Source organism: Cercospora kikuchii (genome assembly GCF_019650295.1).
Source record: "Cercospora kikuchii DNA, contig_00004, whole genome shotgun sequence".
NCBI classification, from domain to species: Eukaryota; Fungi; Ascomycota; class Dothideomycetes; order Mycosphaerellales; family Mycosphaerellaceae; genus Cercospora; species Cercospora kikuchii.
The window spans coordinates 2547874-2562218 of NW_025408585.1; the positions used below are offsets into that span (position 1 = coordinate 2547874).

Consider the following 14345-nt stretch of genomic DNA (forward strand, 5'->3'; position numbering starts at 1 on the left):
GCCAGAATGATACCATGGCGCTTGTCGCTTGCTGATCTTCGGCTTCATGCTTGCCTCGCCTTATCACACGCGGATGTACTCCTTCGGCAAGGCCAAGAGCACGCAATATGCATGGAGCAGGTTGTTTGCGGGCAAGCAGCGACAAGCTCAGCGAAGCAGCTCCACTTCGCTTCAACGATTCCACGTGGGCGCCATGCTCAACACAATGCTGGCCTTGCAGGGTTGCAGAGACAGGTACAGTCTTCATCGTGTACAACTCCTCATCAACCAGTCGCTTTTGTATACGCGGATCCTGAAAGTCAGTCGATATGGATGAAGAAGCCCCCAGAAACCAGGCCGGCCGCACGAGCATGAATAATGCTACTGTGGACCACGCGTATGATGACAATCCCAAGCACGCCGTTGCGATTGAAGTCAACCATGTCTCCGTGCAGAAATCAGCTTCGCCTTTGTGGCGGAGAATCTTGTCCTTCATATGGGACTCCGCTGACGGCGACGAGGAATATCGTCGTTATGTGCGACGACTGGATCTTGGACTCTTGTGCGTAGACATCTTCGAGGGGCAATCTCGTGCAAGCAGACTAATCGTAATTCCCTCTGTAGTCCTATAGTGTGCTTGGGCTACTTCATCAAATAGTGAGTGCTTTGCTTAGCTGTCTTCGCACATCCGTTGACATTTGCTAGTCTCGACCAGACAAACTACAGTGAGTTCAATGGAGCCCGAGAAGTATCAAGACCACCATTGATGTACGCGAGACAGGCAACGCTTTCGTCAGCGGCATGAAAGAAGACCTTCACCTGTATGGCAACGAGCGCAATTGGCTAAACACCTGGTTCGCACTGGGCATTATCATCGGCAGCGTGCCCGCGCAGATGTTCCAACTTCGATTCGTACGACCATCGATCCTCATCCCTTCTTGTGAAGTTGCCTGGTCTGCCTTGGTCATCGGCATGGGCTTCGCCAAGAACATAGAAACTGTGAGTAGGGCGAAGCATCAAAACCCTGAGACTGATCACGGGCTGACCGGGAAAGATGTACGCACTTCGCTTCTTCACAGGCCTTTTCGAATCGTGCGCGTTTCCGGGCTATGTTGCGATCCTTGGCTCATGGTATGGACCTCAAGAACTCGCAAAGCGTACCGCAATCTTGCTGGAAGTCGAATCCATAGCGAGCATGTTCAGTGGCTATTTGCAAGCTGGTTTGTATAATGGCATGAATGGCCGCCATGGCTTAGCAGGCTGGAGATGGCTTTTCGTGATGGATGGAGTCATTTCCATTCCCATCGCTGTTGCGGGCTTCATCTTGCTGCCGGACAAGCCACATACCACCAGAGCATTCTATTGGTCTGCAGAGGTATGTTAATCATCCGAAATATCCTGCGCAGTGTGCTTATGCTTCGCAGCACATCCGATACGGCATTGAGCGTGTCGAGAAGTTCGGTCACCAAGCGCCAGTCAAGCTGACGTGGCGAGAAATCAAGCGAATACTGTCAACATGGCAGTTGTGGGTGTTCGTTTGGTCTTATGTGTGAGTGATGGAAATCAAACACACCAAATTTGAGACCATCGCTGACACAAGCTGGCCTAGAATGATCGCTGCCTGTCACACTGCGACAAGCTACTTCAATTTGTGGCTCAAGGCCGAGGGCTACAGCGTCGACAAGATCAACTACCTGCCTACTGGAGGTAATGCTCTGGCGATCGTTGTCACACTTGCTTGGGGCATGCTTGCCGATCGAACTGGCAAGTTCTACTGGCTCATCATCAGTCTGCTCGGCATCATGATATTGTCCAACATCCTTCTGTCTGTCTGGAATATCCCCAAGGCGGCTCTGATGTTTGCATACTACATTTCCTATGCAGGAAGTGCTACCACGCCGGTGTTAATTGTACGCTCTGCCCAATCTCCAAGCTCACTCATGTTGTATGCTGACAATCATCTAGGCCTGGGCTTCTAAACTCAATGCCGGCGATCCGAATCTGAGACAGCTTCTCGTGGCTGTTGCGAATGTATTCTCTTATGCTTGGGTGCTTTGGGTTCCTCGTAAGCCGACCTTGACGATAGAGAGCGAATTCATACTGACAGAGCACAGTTGTTTTGTTTCCCACCTATGATGCTCCAAGGTACAAATATGGCTACCAGATCTTGATCCTTTTCGGCGGGCTGGCGATTGGATTCGTTACGGCGCACAAGTATTTGCACGAACGGAAAGCTCGTGTATAGACGCAAGAGATAGTCATGCATCTGCCCACGGCCTATTGCATGCAACCCCACACCAGGCTGCGCATGACTGATAGATTCAATGCGAAATCGCTATACTGCCAGCAGATCTAGTAATACAGCAAGACAGTAGCAATTTATTCGTCCCACTAAGGATCACGACTCTTCGCAGAGTAGGAACACTTGCATTGCAATGCCGCATTCCGCCGTGTATCTTGCCCGAGTGTCCACTTGGTGCCATTCGCCATACTAGCGATGATTGCAAGGTATACCCAGCCGCGTGCAACGCCACAGCCGGTGTTCATCCATTAGACTGATTTCGCTGGCGGCATTTGCTTACAAGAATAGACGATCAACGCTCCTTCAGCCCTTGCAGACGACTCTGTTGTTCGTCTTGACTATCGATGCAAAGCAAAACGTTTTCTTTTCGCGGAGGCATTTAACATGGATATCGTCGCAGATTGCATTCAGAGAGCAAAGGGTTTCGGTCACGAGCCATTGCTTGTTCTTCCTAGCGGCGAGGTGCTGGACTTGGTCACAGGTTATATTCCACTACTCTCGACTTTCACACACGAGGACAAGGCGGCGAAAGGTCTCAGGAAGGCAAAGACTAGCGACAACAAGGATGCGCCTGTACAATATTCCGCTCTTGAATTGGTTCGAGACAACAAATTCTTGTTGCTCCCTGGTGAAAGTGGTAGCGGCAAGACGACATTTGCGAAATTCCTATGTCATCGATTCGTTGTTGAGGATCCCTTGGTGTTAGAGGAGGAGTTCCCGCTGGTACGCAATGAATCCGGTGATGCACGCCCAGAAGTATGGGAACAGCCTGCTCTCCTCCCATGTTATTTCGCAATCGCGGATGCAGGCGATTTCGAGAAGATAGTCGAAGAGACGGTACCACAACTCCTGGAGCATGCCTCACAGCGTGATTCGAGAGGGCTTCTGATCATCCTAGATGATGTAGATCACGCTGGAGGCAGTACGAAGCGTCTCATCGCCGACTTTATCTCCTTAGTTGTGTCCGCGGTCGGGAAAGAGAATCGCGTGGTAATGCTGGGCGACGCAAAGTCACTGGCTAGTCTGGAACTGCCCATTCAGGCTGCGAAGCATAACTTGTCTCCGTTCCTGGTGACACAGAGGAGGTCATTCTGCCAAAAGCATTTGGAAATGACTGTCGATCGGACGAATGTTCCAACAGGTCTAGCGGCGGCGAATCCCTCGATCTTTGCACTTGCTTTGCAAGCTGGACATTTCGGTGATACGGCAGAAGCGACCATCGACGCTTGGTTGGCGACAGTCGTCATAGACGATAGTCACGCGCAAAATTTTCAGCAGGCTGCTTTGGACGATGTGCTCGAGCGGTTGGAGCTTTCGCGGAGCCCTGCTGAGCCTATCGTCGGCTTCAGAACTCCTGCATTATATGCTGTCAGCACAACGCGCAGTCTACTCGCCGCTCGCTATCTTGCCACTCAAGATCCTCAGGCGACGGCAGCTATCCTTAGCAGCGATTCTAGAGAAGCAAGTGACATTGTCAGTAGTATCATTGCGCGTAGAACTGATCCGGAGGGGTTTAATAGATTGGCGATATCATTGCTGGGGAGTCCTAAGCTGCAAGCACAGCGTGCTGCACTTCTCCTGGCTGATTTACCCACTGTTGATTTGCGCGAGAGGGTTTGGCATCTCAATTTGGCAGTACTGCAAGAGGGAATGATGGAGCTGCCCGACCGCCTTGCTGCGAGTGTTGCATTGTCGCGGCTTGGGGACCCTCGCGACTTGATGGCTCTGCAGAGTGTTCCCCTTTCAAATTTCGTTATGGGCTCGCCGGAGCATCCCAATTCGCAACCAGCTCATGAAGTAGTTGCCAGACCTTTTGCTATCGGGACCTACCCCGTCACAGTGAGAGAGTACAAGAAATTTGTTCAAGAAACTAGTCGGGACTGGTCCAGCCCGGAACAAAACAATGCAGCAAGACAGAACGTGCCGGCGACCGATCTGACGTGGTACGACGCGGTAGCGTATTGTGAGTGGTTGACCAAAGTCTGGCATCAATCGGGCAGGATTTCGAATGGACAAACAGTGCGCTTACCAACAGAACCTGAATGGGAGCTTGCAGCGAGGGGTAATCTCGGCGTCGTTGGCACTGGATGCAATGTGTATCCTTGGGGCGCAGGCTGGAAAACTGACGCCTGTAATTCGGAAGAGCTAGGATTGAATCAACCCTGCGCAGTCGGTGTCTTTCCCGGCGGAGCGTCGCCTTTCCAATGTCATGACATGACCGGTAATATATGGGAATGGTGCTCCACGCTCTGGGGCGAGAACATGACGGAGCCGTCGTACAAGTTCCCGTACAATGCGAATGATGGTCGCGAGGACCTTGAAGCGCCAGGGAGTGTACGTCGTGTCTTGCGAGGTGGATGTTTCTCGAGTGGGAAGCTCAAGGCTAACTGCACTTACCGTGGCAGCTTGGAGGCGAATGGTCGATGGCGTGGTAATGGATTTCGCATTGTTGTGGCACCTGTAAATGCATGATCGCGGTAGTCCCTCTCAGACTGGATTTGACGACCCTAGAGCAACAGGTGATTCTCGTTCCAGTCGTACTCCGATGTCATGATCAGGAGATTGTTCCATCGCCGTGCCATTGCTTCTTCGCGTACTAGTATCAAATCTGCCTTAACGTGCAGAGCGGAGGATAGATATCACCGACAACACCTCGCCGATTTGCCACGTCGACTTCGTTAGATTCGAAAGAGGTGTGTTGACGGTTGTTGTTGTTTTGTTCAGAAGAAGCGGAAAGCGCTGCGTCTTCCAGGTCCTCGAAGTCTTGCTTGGCTTTCGTGATTGAGCAAGGTGCAGTCAATATCAATCAATATTTGACCGGTCCCTTTGCCATACGCCGCGAGACCTTCGTCCTGAACAACAACATCCACCACACCTTTCGCCGGTCGCCTGCGCTCACTCACGTATGATTTCAGTACCAGCGTCTGGTTCGACAGATCTGGGCTACCTCAGCATCGGCAAGAAGCATACCCTGAGCCTTGATCCTTGTCGCAGAGAAGTCCGTGGACGAAGTCCTGTGCATCGGCATCTTGGTTATTGACGGGCATCGTGGGAGCTGTGAAGAGATAGATCCCTCCGCGCTCGCATCTTCCGGCCAGGAGAAGAGAGAGGGCAGATGCCTCAATACCTGTGCGGGGCACGCGACTTAGTACACGAGTTGTAGAGGCAGAGAGCTGCGTAGGTGCTGCAAAAGCATGGATGCAGCATACAGCCAGCTGGTCGCTCTGACGTTCGGAGGGCTTTGTCACGAAGCTCTTGGGTGATCATTGAGTGCAGTGGTCCTAATATTGCAACAGAAGAATATGAAACGTGCATTGTGCAGTGGAGGCAATGCGAGTTCACTGATCGCTCGGGCAGGAACGGGCGCTGTCCCGGAACTATTACGAGTATTGTCATGTGTCACGACGTCGCGAGTACAAATATTCCTACTTGGTCAACTGCGGCTGCGAGATCAACTTTCATGCCAACAATGTCTCAAAGCAACCCTCCTACTGTGCGGCGCGACTTTACCGCCCAAACTCATGCTACAAGCTACCCATTCATTTCGCCGCTGTCACAAGACCTTTCCGGAGTCCACGTGCTCATCACTGGAGCAGCCTGGGAGGATGGCGTAGGCTATGCAACAGCCAGGGCGTTTGTGCGCGCTGGTGCTTCCGCAATTGCTGTGATAGACCTCCACGGACACCCTGACCAACTTGTCTCTCAGCTCAAGGCTACTGCTGTGGAAGCAGGCCACCCAGAACCACTCGTGCTCACCGGCCGTGTCGACATTTCGCAAAGGGAAAGCGTGCTGGCTTTCCAAAAGACACTTTCTGAAGCCTTCAATGATCGGCTGGATATTCTTGTCAACAATGCTGCGCATCAAGAACCGTACGGATCTGTGTTAGACGCGGACCCCGAGGTGTACTGGAGGACATGGGAGGTCAACGTTCATGGACTTTTCAACATGACTCGTGCGTTCCTACCAATGCAGATCCGCGCCCGCAAAGACCACGGCGGGCTATGTACCATGATCAATGTATCGTCTTCTGGAGCTCTCAGCGTGCGAAAGGGCGGTGCCAGCTACAGAAGTTCGAAACTTGCTGTGCTCCGCTGGACAGAAGCACTGAACCTGGAACACGGTGACGATGGCCTACTCGCTTTCTGTGTCAACCCCGGAGCCATCAAGACTCAGATGACTGTTAACGAGCCTGAGGAGTTGCGTAACAGATTACCGCATAAGCCAGAAATCGCTGGCGATACTATTGCTTGGCTCGCCGCAGAACGAAGAGAGTGGCTGGGCGGAAGGTACATCAGCTGTCCGTGGGATATGGAAGAGCTCATGGCCAGGAAAGACGAAATCGTGGAAGGAGACAAGCTTAAAGTCCGTATGCAGTTTTGAAGGCCTTTCAGACACTCGAAATGTGCCATGCACATCTTACAACTGGTACTTAAAGCCTTGGTTCTGGCGATCAGTTCGATCCATGAACGCAGCTTCATCTTCATCTCGGCCCACGGCTTCAGCTTCCAGCTTATCGCGTCTTTTGTTTTCCATGGCATAGTACGCCTGGAGGCAACCAACAAATACGCACGTCCCGGCGCAGGTGGCAATGATGGTAATCTTTGCCGGAATGTAATCTGGCGCGCTTTGTCCAGTGAAAGACATGGGCCCGAAAATATTGCCCTGGAGTATGGTCATCAGTAATTGACTTGCGCTATCTGAACGAGGTTGGACTTACCAAGCAAAAAGATATCAGTAGGAGTGCGTTCATCGTGATCTAGTCCCAGTGAGTTTCAATCTGTGCGAAGACTTATAACAGTCACCTTACCTTTTTCGTATGTCCGGCATAGTTGGCTGCCACCAAGGAGTACAACGAAGGCAACGAAGCTCCGATCACATTGGTGAGATAATTGCCGATCAGCGTGCCAGCTTTGTGATTCTCTGGCAGGAATGCCATGAGAGCACCGCCAAGTACACCACCCACCAGCACGAGCGCGATAATCTGTAGGCCTCGCTGGTTGTATCTGCCGGCAAGCTGTGTCGAAAGGATGATAGCTATCATTAAGATCACCCCGGATGGGATTTGAAGCAGAGCGGTCGTTTTGCTGTCGAACCCGAAATTCCTGATGATTGTGGCTTGAAAGCTTGAGACTGCCCCGTTGGGCACGTTCGATGCTATTGTCGCAAGGCAGATGAGCCACGTCTGGGGATCAATGAAACACTCGACCACTTGCGCGGGTTTGAAGTGGGTGTTCTCGATGCCGGTCTGGTTCTCACGGAGACGCCGAATTGCCCACACCTTCTCTTCGTAGGTCAAACGTGACGACATGGGATTGTCTGGTAGGATGAAGTATGCCACAATGCCTGCGGTGCAAGTGACGAGGCCGACAGTCTTGAGGAAAGTCAGTGCACATCGTCGCAGATTGTCGCATGCGACCAACATACCAAGAACATGATCTGCCAAGAGTAGAATGTCCTGCTAGTAACATGCTGGAATCCGAACGACACAAGACTGCCGATGATGGTTCCGCTTTCCACGCCTGCACAGAGTTGGCAAATCAGCATGTCATTGAGAGTGATAGTGTATGGAACTCTCACCAAGGTACCACAGCCCGACGCGAGGCGGCTGCTCGTGCCTCTTGTACCACATGCTGGTAATCAAAATCAAGCTTGGAGCAACTGCAGACTCGAACACTCCCAGAAGCACTCTCGTCGCCACCAAAGCACCGTAGTTCTTGCAAGCAGCTGTCACTGTAACGACAACACCCCATAGAAAGACCATGGCTCCAAGATACTTGGCTGTCGGCAATTTCTGCATCCCATATGCATGTGGGAACTCGAACGCCAGATATGAGACGTAGAATATCAAGGCGAGGTTACTGAACTGGTCTTTTGACATTCCAGTGTCGTCTTGAAGACCCATAACGTTGGCGTAATTGATCAATGTCTTGTCGAGGTACTGAAGACAGTAGCACACCCACATGATGGGCATGATCATCCAGTCGATCTTCCGGACCAATCTTTTCTCGTCTTCGGCTGTCATGGGACGAACGTCGGCTTCTTCGCGTAGGAATTCTAGGGCGGCGTCTCCATCGCCTGCGGTATAATCTTTGACCTCCCCAGCTTCAGGGGAAGCGTTTCTCATAGAGTCTAGCGCATTATGCCTCTTCTCCTCATCTTTCTCCGTCATCGTCGTCGAAGCTGAGTATTCTAAGCACTTGATGTCACCGGAGGGACGACTCGTGCAAAAAGAGCAAGGGAGTTTCAGGTGCAGAATTTGGTGCCGCCTTCAGCATGTTTATCAAGAGGGGCTTGAGTAGCGACCATCATAAGAACGCTTCGTCTTCGATGCAGAAGGTGCATGTCGGCAGATGATTCGCTCTCCAATCAGTTGCCCGCCTCGACAAGGTGAATCTGTACTGATAAGTTCGATTGGCCTCGCGTCCCAGATGTCGACTGAGCACGGCAGATATCTCGTCACCTGTGTTGCTTGCTATGGCAGCTGCACGATGCTACAGGGATTCTTCGGCCAAGGAGAGATAGTGGCGAGCAGAATGACGTCCGAATCTTCGCGTTAACATTTCTTCTTGAAAGTCGGTCTGATCAAAGTCGATCTGGCAGTTCAAGTGGGTGAGCTTAAGGCTTGTGGCTCCGTAGTCATCTAGCGCCTGTTGAGATGCATAACAAAGAAGAATGTGATGGAGGCAGATATTTCACGCTCAAGTCAATTCCAACACTCGAGATGCTGCTGGCTTTGGGTAATGAGACATCGCAATCTCCTAACAACTGCGACGGGTTCTGCTGAGACTTATGCTGTGCCCAGAAGAAGGTTGCCCAGAGCAAGCCATCGGACGGTAAGGTTCGCTCAGCTTTATGCCCACTTGTGATCTGATCGGACATGCGAAGTGAAGCTACGACAGCATCGTTGAGGAGAGTTCGACTGTGGCATACGCCTCGTGTTCATGGAAAGTCCGGACGGCCAGTGACTTCCCTGTCGCCAGGGTGGCAAAATTGCAGTCTTGGCGGTAGCGTCGGACTACACCTTCTGCTCAGTTCTGCTTCATCCCTTCCATGCTTCTCTTTCGCTGCGCAACACGTCGTCTCCTCTTGCTTGGCGACCTCGTGCTCCTGCATCTCCAGCAGTCATGCTCTTCTGGGCAGAAGCGCGTGACCTCCGGCTCTTCTATTCCCAACTTCCTCTCATTTGGTGAAGCACAATGGCCGACTCACTTGAACTTTCCGAGTGGTTCGCCCGCACTCTCAGCCAGGCATCTGCAGGCAGGAACGGGTTCATTGTCACCTGCTACCGCTCACAAGATGGCTTCACGCCCAGAATCCGTTCTTGCCAACAGCCGCTATCAAGATGACGGAATGTTGACAATCGAAGCTCCGCGGATGCACAGCATCCCTGTTAGCGAGCATCTCAGTCCCAACCATGTCTTGATACCACAGATTCCACAGGACTCAAACACGCCACAGATTGACAGCAGACGTCTTGCACGTCGCTCGAGTCGAGATGGAGCCCGCCCTCAACATCCTCATCAATGGTGCCGGGATCGCGGGTACAGTCGCTGCATTCTTCTTGGCTCAAGCCGGTGCGCGCGTTACAGTAGTTGAGCGATCAAGTGGCTTGCGAAAGGAAGGTCAAGCCGTGGATGTGCGAGGGCATGGTCTTGCCATCCTTCGTTGTATGGGCCTCGAGCAGGCGGCTTGCGAAAGAGCGACTGGAGAGGCTGGCCTTCGAATGATCAACGCGCAAGGGCACTGCAGCGTCCAGTTCCCCGTTGCAGATGGCTCAGGTTTCACAGGCGGCATTGAGATTGTGCGCGGGGAACTGGTTTCGTTGCTCTGGGAGGCCACGAGTTCGAAGGTCAAGTACATCTTCGGCGAGAGTATTGACACTCTGTCTTCAAGTCATAAGGGCATCGATGTCACGTTCACCAATAGCGGGCGCGCTGAGCACTTCGATATAGTGATTGGAGCTGATGGCTGGGCCAGCACAACGAGGAAGCTCGCTTTTGGCCACGACATTTCTGATAAAGCGATGCAGCCGCTGGGTCGATGGGTCGTCTGGTTCAACATTCCACGCGTTTCCGGAGATGGTGAGTGGGCCAGATGGTATGTCGCCCCCGGGAAAAGAATGCTTCTGCTACGACCAGAGACAAGCAGAACAACAGGAGTGTCGTTATGGGTTTCGGATCTCGCTTTCGAGCCCAAGCATTTCGCAACCGCCAGCCTTACCGAGCAAAAGACTTTATGGGCGACTCGCTTCCGTGGCATTGGCTGGCAAGAAGCCAGACTTCTAGATGGTCTCATGGCCGCTGAGCACTTCCACATGCAAGAAATTGTCCAGGTCAAGCTGGAAGCACTTACTCGAGATCGTGTAGCTCTGGTGGGTGACGCTGCTTCTTGTCCCTGTCCAATCTCCGGCATGGGCACGACAATCGCGTTCGTCAGCTCGTACGTTCTCGCCCGCGAGATTGTCAACAATCCGGCAAAGCATCAGGATGCCTTTGGTGCGTATGAGAGCAGGATGCTCCCCTTCGCCCGTCGAGCGCAAGTATTGGCTCCGTGTGCTCCAGGCATGATCAACCTGAGTTCGATCGTGAGCATCTGGCTGCTGCACTTGTTGATCTTGGTGACCAAGTGGTGCGGCGTAGTGCATGCTATTGCAACATTCTATCGCCCGCCTGCTGCTGCCATTGATCTTTCGGCTTACGATATTCGTCCAGTGGATGATTCGCTGTCTTATATGACTCCATTGAGAAGATGGCTCAAGAAAGCTGCTCCACGATGACGACTGCCATCTGCTGCCTAGCGATCCGGAAACGCGACGACGTTCCAGCCATAGCGCTTTCCTAATACAGCCGAGAGATCGACTTCACGCGCTGTCAGCAAAGTTGTTCGTATTGACTCGATCGGGCCGTCGGCCACACTTTACGATTGGGCATCTCGTTGCACCATCTTAATGTTGGCTCGAGAAAACGTGAATGTCCTCATAAGCACTTGAGCTCATTGGACGACTGGGCTCCCGCTGCAGACATTGCTTTGCATTGCGACCCAAACAGTGCGCCTCAGCCGGCGGCCGGGCATCCCCTTGGTCCGGGCTGGTACGGGAATCTATCGGTTTCTGCTCGGGCAGTACCCCTCGGACGTGTATCCGCCATCTTGAAACAATCCGAAGTGGTCTATCTTCCGGCAGCGGTCTGGACTTGATGCCCAGCTCCCAGGCTATGGAGTATGTATGGGGAAAAATTCTTGATTAGGACATGTGGACGACCCGGTCTTGTCGTATGGCTGGAGAAGCGTCGAACTTACATCTGATCCGAAACCCAACGAGCTTTGTCGAAGCTTAAGCCATGGTGCTGATCGTTGAACAGCTACATCACGTCGCTGTCTAGACATCTGAATCTAGATGGTTTGGTATCCGCCACTGAATCAATGACTTCCTGTCTTGCGTCCTAAGTCGTGCTGTGGATGCGTCATGGATCAGCTGGGACAAATTCTTGTCTTGCTCGAAGTGATGAGAGTACCTGACAAGGAGGCACTGGATGCCGTCCTAACTCCTCTGTCGAACTTCGGAACATCTCGGAGTCATTATACTCATCATACTGCCAATGGTCGGAGTTGGCGGGTGTCCGACATGTTGGTGCTTAATGAGACCGCAGTTGTCTGGCACCGCAATGCCTGAGGACGTGAAGGGTTCATAATGTCAGTCCGAGGAACACATAGGTTCTGCAGGGTCCGACTTAGCAAGCACCGGATCATCGTTTACCTTATTTGTGGCTTGCATTCAAGTCTGGGATCGCATCTTTCTGGTTGGAAGAAGCTGGAGCTCAAGCTCGGTGTCCCACTTTCCAGCGTTACTCGTGGCTTCGTCTACTGGCATTCGCGAAGACTATCAAGCGCTATCTACGCGCTGTGCTTGTAAAAGTGCCCAATCATTGCCCTAATTCAGGCGCCCTTTCGTGCATCAACCGAACTGCTGGAGTTATATCGCGGATGTAATATTGCTCGCCTCGAGCAGTAGGCGATCACTGACAAGCAGGATCAGAGCCGCTAGCACACTTTATCGGATTTGGAATGGCCTCTTCGCTCAGCTCGCACCTGCAACTATGGTATTTAGTGGCCTCGAGACACTGAGGCGCGGGATGATTGTACAGATTGTGAAACACACCAAGAGCTAAGAGACACAACGCATTGAAACTTATTAAGAAGCCATTCCCTGCCCGAATATTTATTATTGCGCCACATATGCAAATATACTATGGTTTGCACACCACAAGACTTGGCCATATAACTTGCAGCATGTGCGTTGCAAATTTGATAACGTGGGAGAAGTGTGGACATTGGGCAATACGGCATGAGAAATGTCCGACGGCCATGCAGTCTCACCCTCCCACGTTCTGCCGTGCCGCACATGAGCCCGTCGCTACCGATATCGCCGCTCAGGACGGAGTCTGCCCGGACGAGATTAAACACCCATCAATGCCTGGAAATACATCGAGCAACTTCTGGAAAGCGAGCCTCGGCATCAGAAAGACCAGCGGACCCGGAAATGCATGGTTCAGAGACCAACAAGGACAGACGTGAATCCGAAACTGGCGAAGGCTTCGTATTTTGCCATAACAAGGGCGTTCATTATCATTATTTGGCTCGGTCTTATTTTCTTCGGGCGCTCCCATCCACATTAATGCCCACTTCAAGATCCCTGCTTAGCAAGATGCAAGCCGCTTCTTTCATCATCCGGACTACCTCCCGTTGGGCTGGTGCATGGCCTGCCAGAGGAGCCAACGAATCACCCAGTTATCCGTCATAGCACCATCGACTCGCAACGCACCACGATCGTAGACCGACCTGGTCTGACTGCTGGCATCCTGGTAGATTGAGAGAATCTCTGCTCGGAAAGCTTCTTCACTTGGATCCTCGTTGCCGACCGACTGAGACAAGCGTTGCAGGCCGGCTGCAGCTTCGATCTATCTGGTGTCAGCTTCTCTGCTCAAGATGATCATGGATTTGCTCTACCTTCATGCGATTGTATAACTCGACGTCGTCCGCACTGTCTGTATCGAGGCTCACGAGTCGAAAGAATCCTTCCTCAGGCAAAGCTCGGGCTTGGTTCGATCCTTCTGGTGGCGTCATGCTCTCCGGTCCCTGGCTCAGCACTGCTGTGTGTGGTCGGTTGAGTGCTTGCATACTCCGCTCTGATGCCTTGGTACGCAATGCAACACTTGCGGCGGTGGTTTGCCTATCCGATGCCGAGACGAATGGCAAAAGTGCAGGAGCACATATGTTGGTATGGGCATTGCGGGACCCTACGCATGTCTTATACGACTATAGCATACACGGCAGTTCCTGCGCTGAGCTGGAGAAAACTCCGGCCAACACGTATCGAGTCAGGTGTTGGCTTGCTTTTCCGCATTGTCGAAACATCATGAGCGGTCTTCCAAGCCGGACCGGCGCTTCAGCCCTTCTCGCATGCTACCTCGGACGCCTAATCCACCTAGCTTCCCATTGCACGGCCTGTATCGAGCTCTCCCGTTGCGATGATGCAGACCTGTGGACGCAGGGCAAATCCCTCACGTTCTGTTGATTGATGGGGAGCAGTCAACAAGGTTCACCAAAGCAACCCCTAGCGGCCTGCTACTGCAATGTTCTCGACCGCGTGTAGTCGGGTGGGAAGCGATTTCCGGCCTAGCCTTGTGATCGGTATCGCTGCAGCAGCGCACCGGTCTACAGGGTATATCTAGCAGTCGTCCGTCCGGTACCGACCGACTTTCAGTCCCGCAAGAAGAAGTTGTTCGGGATGTTGTCGAGCGAAACGACGAGACAGGCATACGATACGAGCAATACAACCAGATGCACGCAGGCGCACACACAGGGCAGGGCAGATCGCTTGCTAGGATCGGAAAGCTACCAAGAAATGTTCGATCTGCGTTCGATCCAAGCTTCTCATTGCTGGAAAGCACGCGGCCCGCTGGTCCGCGTCGCATGGGATCTTCACAATCAGACACATATCGGTCTAGACGCGCGGAGCCTCATGAGCTGCTGGCCATATCGAGCCGAACCGAAGAGGTCTACATA

At 52.5% G+C, this 14345-nt stretch overlaps 6 protein-coding genes across 6 annotated transcripts; 4 read left to right on the top strand and 2 right to left on the bottom strand.

Moving 5' to 3' along the window:
- Positions 1–308: 308 nt before the first annotated feature.
- On the top strand, positions 309–2224 carry CKM354_000723900 (uncharacterized protein; the record flags this gene model as incomplete). The annotated part of the gene is made up of 9 exons (XM_044802582.1): positions 309–541; positions 604–636; positions 685–704; positions 761–978; positions 1034–1354; positions 1404–1528; positions 1589–1889; positions 1945–2044; positions 2094–2224. 9 exons carry the CDS (start codon positions 309–311, stop codon positions 2222–2224), a joined length of 1482 nt encoding a protein of 493 aa, XP_044658517.1.
- A 441-nt stretch (positions 2225–2665) lies between these two features.
- On the top strand, positions 2666–4753 carry CKM354_000724000 (uncharacterized protein; the record flags this gene model as incomplete). Its single annotated transcript, XM_044802583.1, has 1 exon — positions 2666–4753. The coding sequence occupies one exon, from the start codon at positions 2666–2668 to the stop codon at positions 4751–4753; it is 2088 nt and encodes a 695-aa protein (XP_044658518.1).
- Positions 4754–5750: 997 nt separating this feature from the next.
- Positions 5751–6662, top strand: CKM354_000724100 (uncharacterized protein; the record flags this gene model as incomplete). The annotated part of the gene is made up of 1 exon (XM_044802584.1): positions 5751–6662. One exon carries the CDS (start codon positions 5751–5753, stop codon positions 6660–6662), a length of 912 nt encoding a protein of 303 aa, XP_044658519.1.
- A 36-nt stretch (positions 6663–6698) lies between these two features.
- Positions 6699–8451, bottom strand: CKM354_000724200 (uncharacterized protein; the record flags this gene model as incomplete). Its single annotated transcript, XM_044802585.1, has 5 exons — positions 6699–6944; positions 7000–7038; positions 7090–7653; positions 7707–7801; positions 7860–8451. 5 exons carry the CDS (start codon positions 8449–8451, stop codon positions 6699–6701), a joined length of 1536 nt encoding a protein of 511 aa, XP_044658520.1.
- A 1326-nt stretch (positions 8452–9777) lies between these two features.
- CKM354_000724300 (uncharacterized protein) lies at positions 9778–11058 on the top strand (the record flags this gene model as incomplete). Its single annotated transcript, XM_044802586.1, has 1 exon — positions 9778–11058. The coding sequence occupies one exon, from the start codon at positions 9778–9780 to the stop codon at positions 11056–11058; it is 1281 nt and encodes a 426-aa protein (XP_044658521.1).
- A 1954-nt stretch (positions 11059–13012) lies between these two features.
- Positions 13013–13457, bottom strand: CKM354_000724400 (uncharacterized protein; the record flags this gene model as incomplete). The annotated part of the gene is made up of 2 exons (XM_044802587.1): positions 13013–13237; positions 13287–13457. 2 exons carry the CDS (start codon positions 13455–13457, stop codon positions 13013–13015), a joined length of 396 nt encoding a protein of 131 aa, XP_044658522.1.
- Positions 13458–14345: the final 888 nt, after the last annotated feature.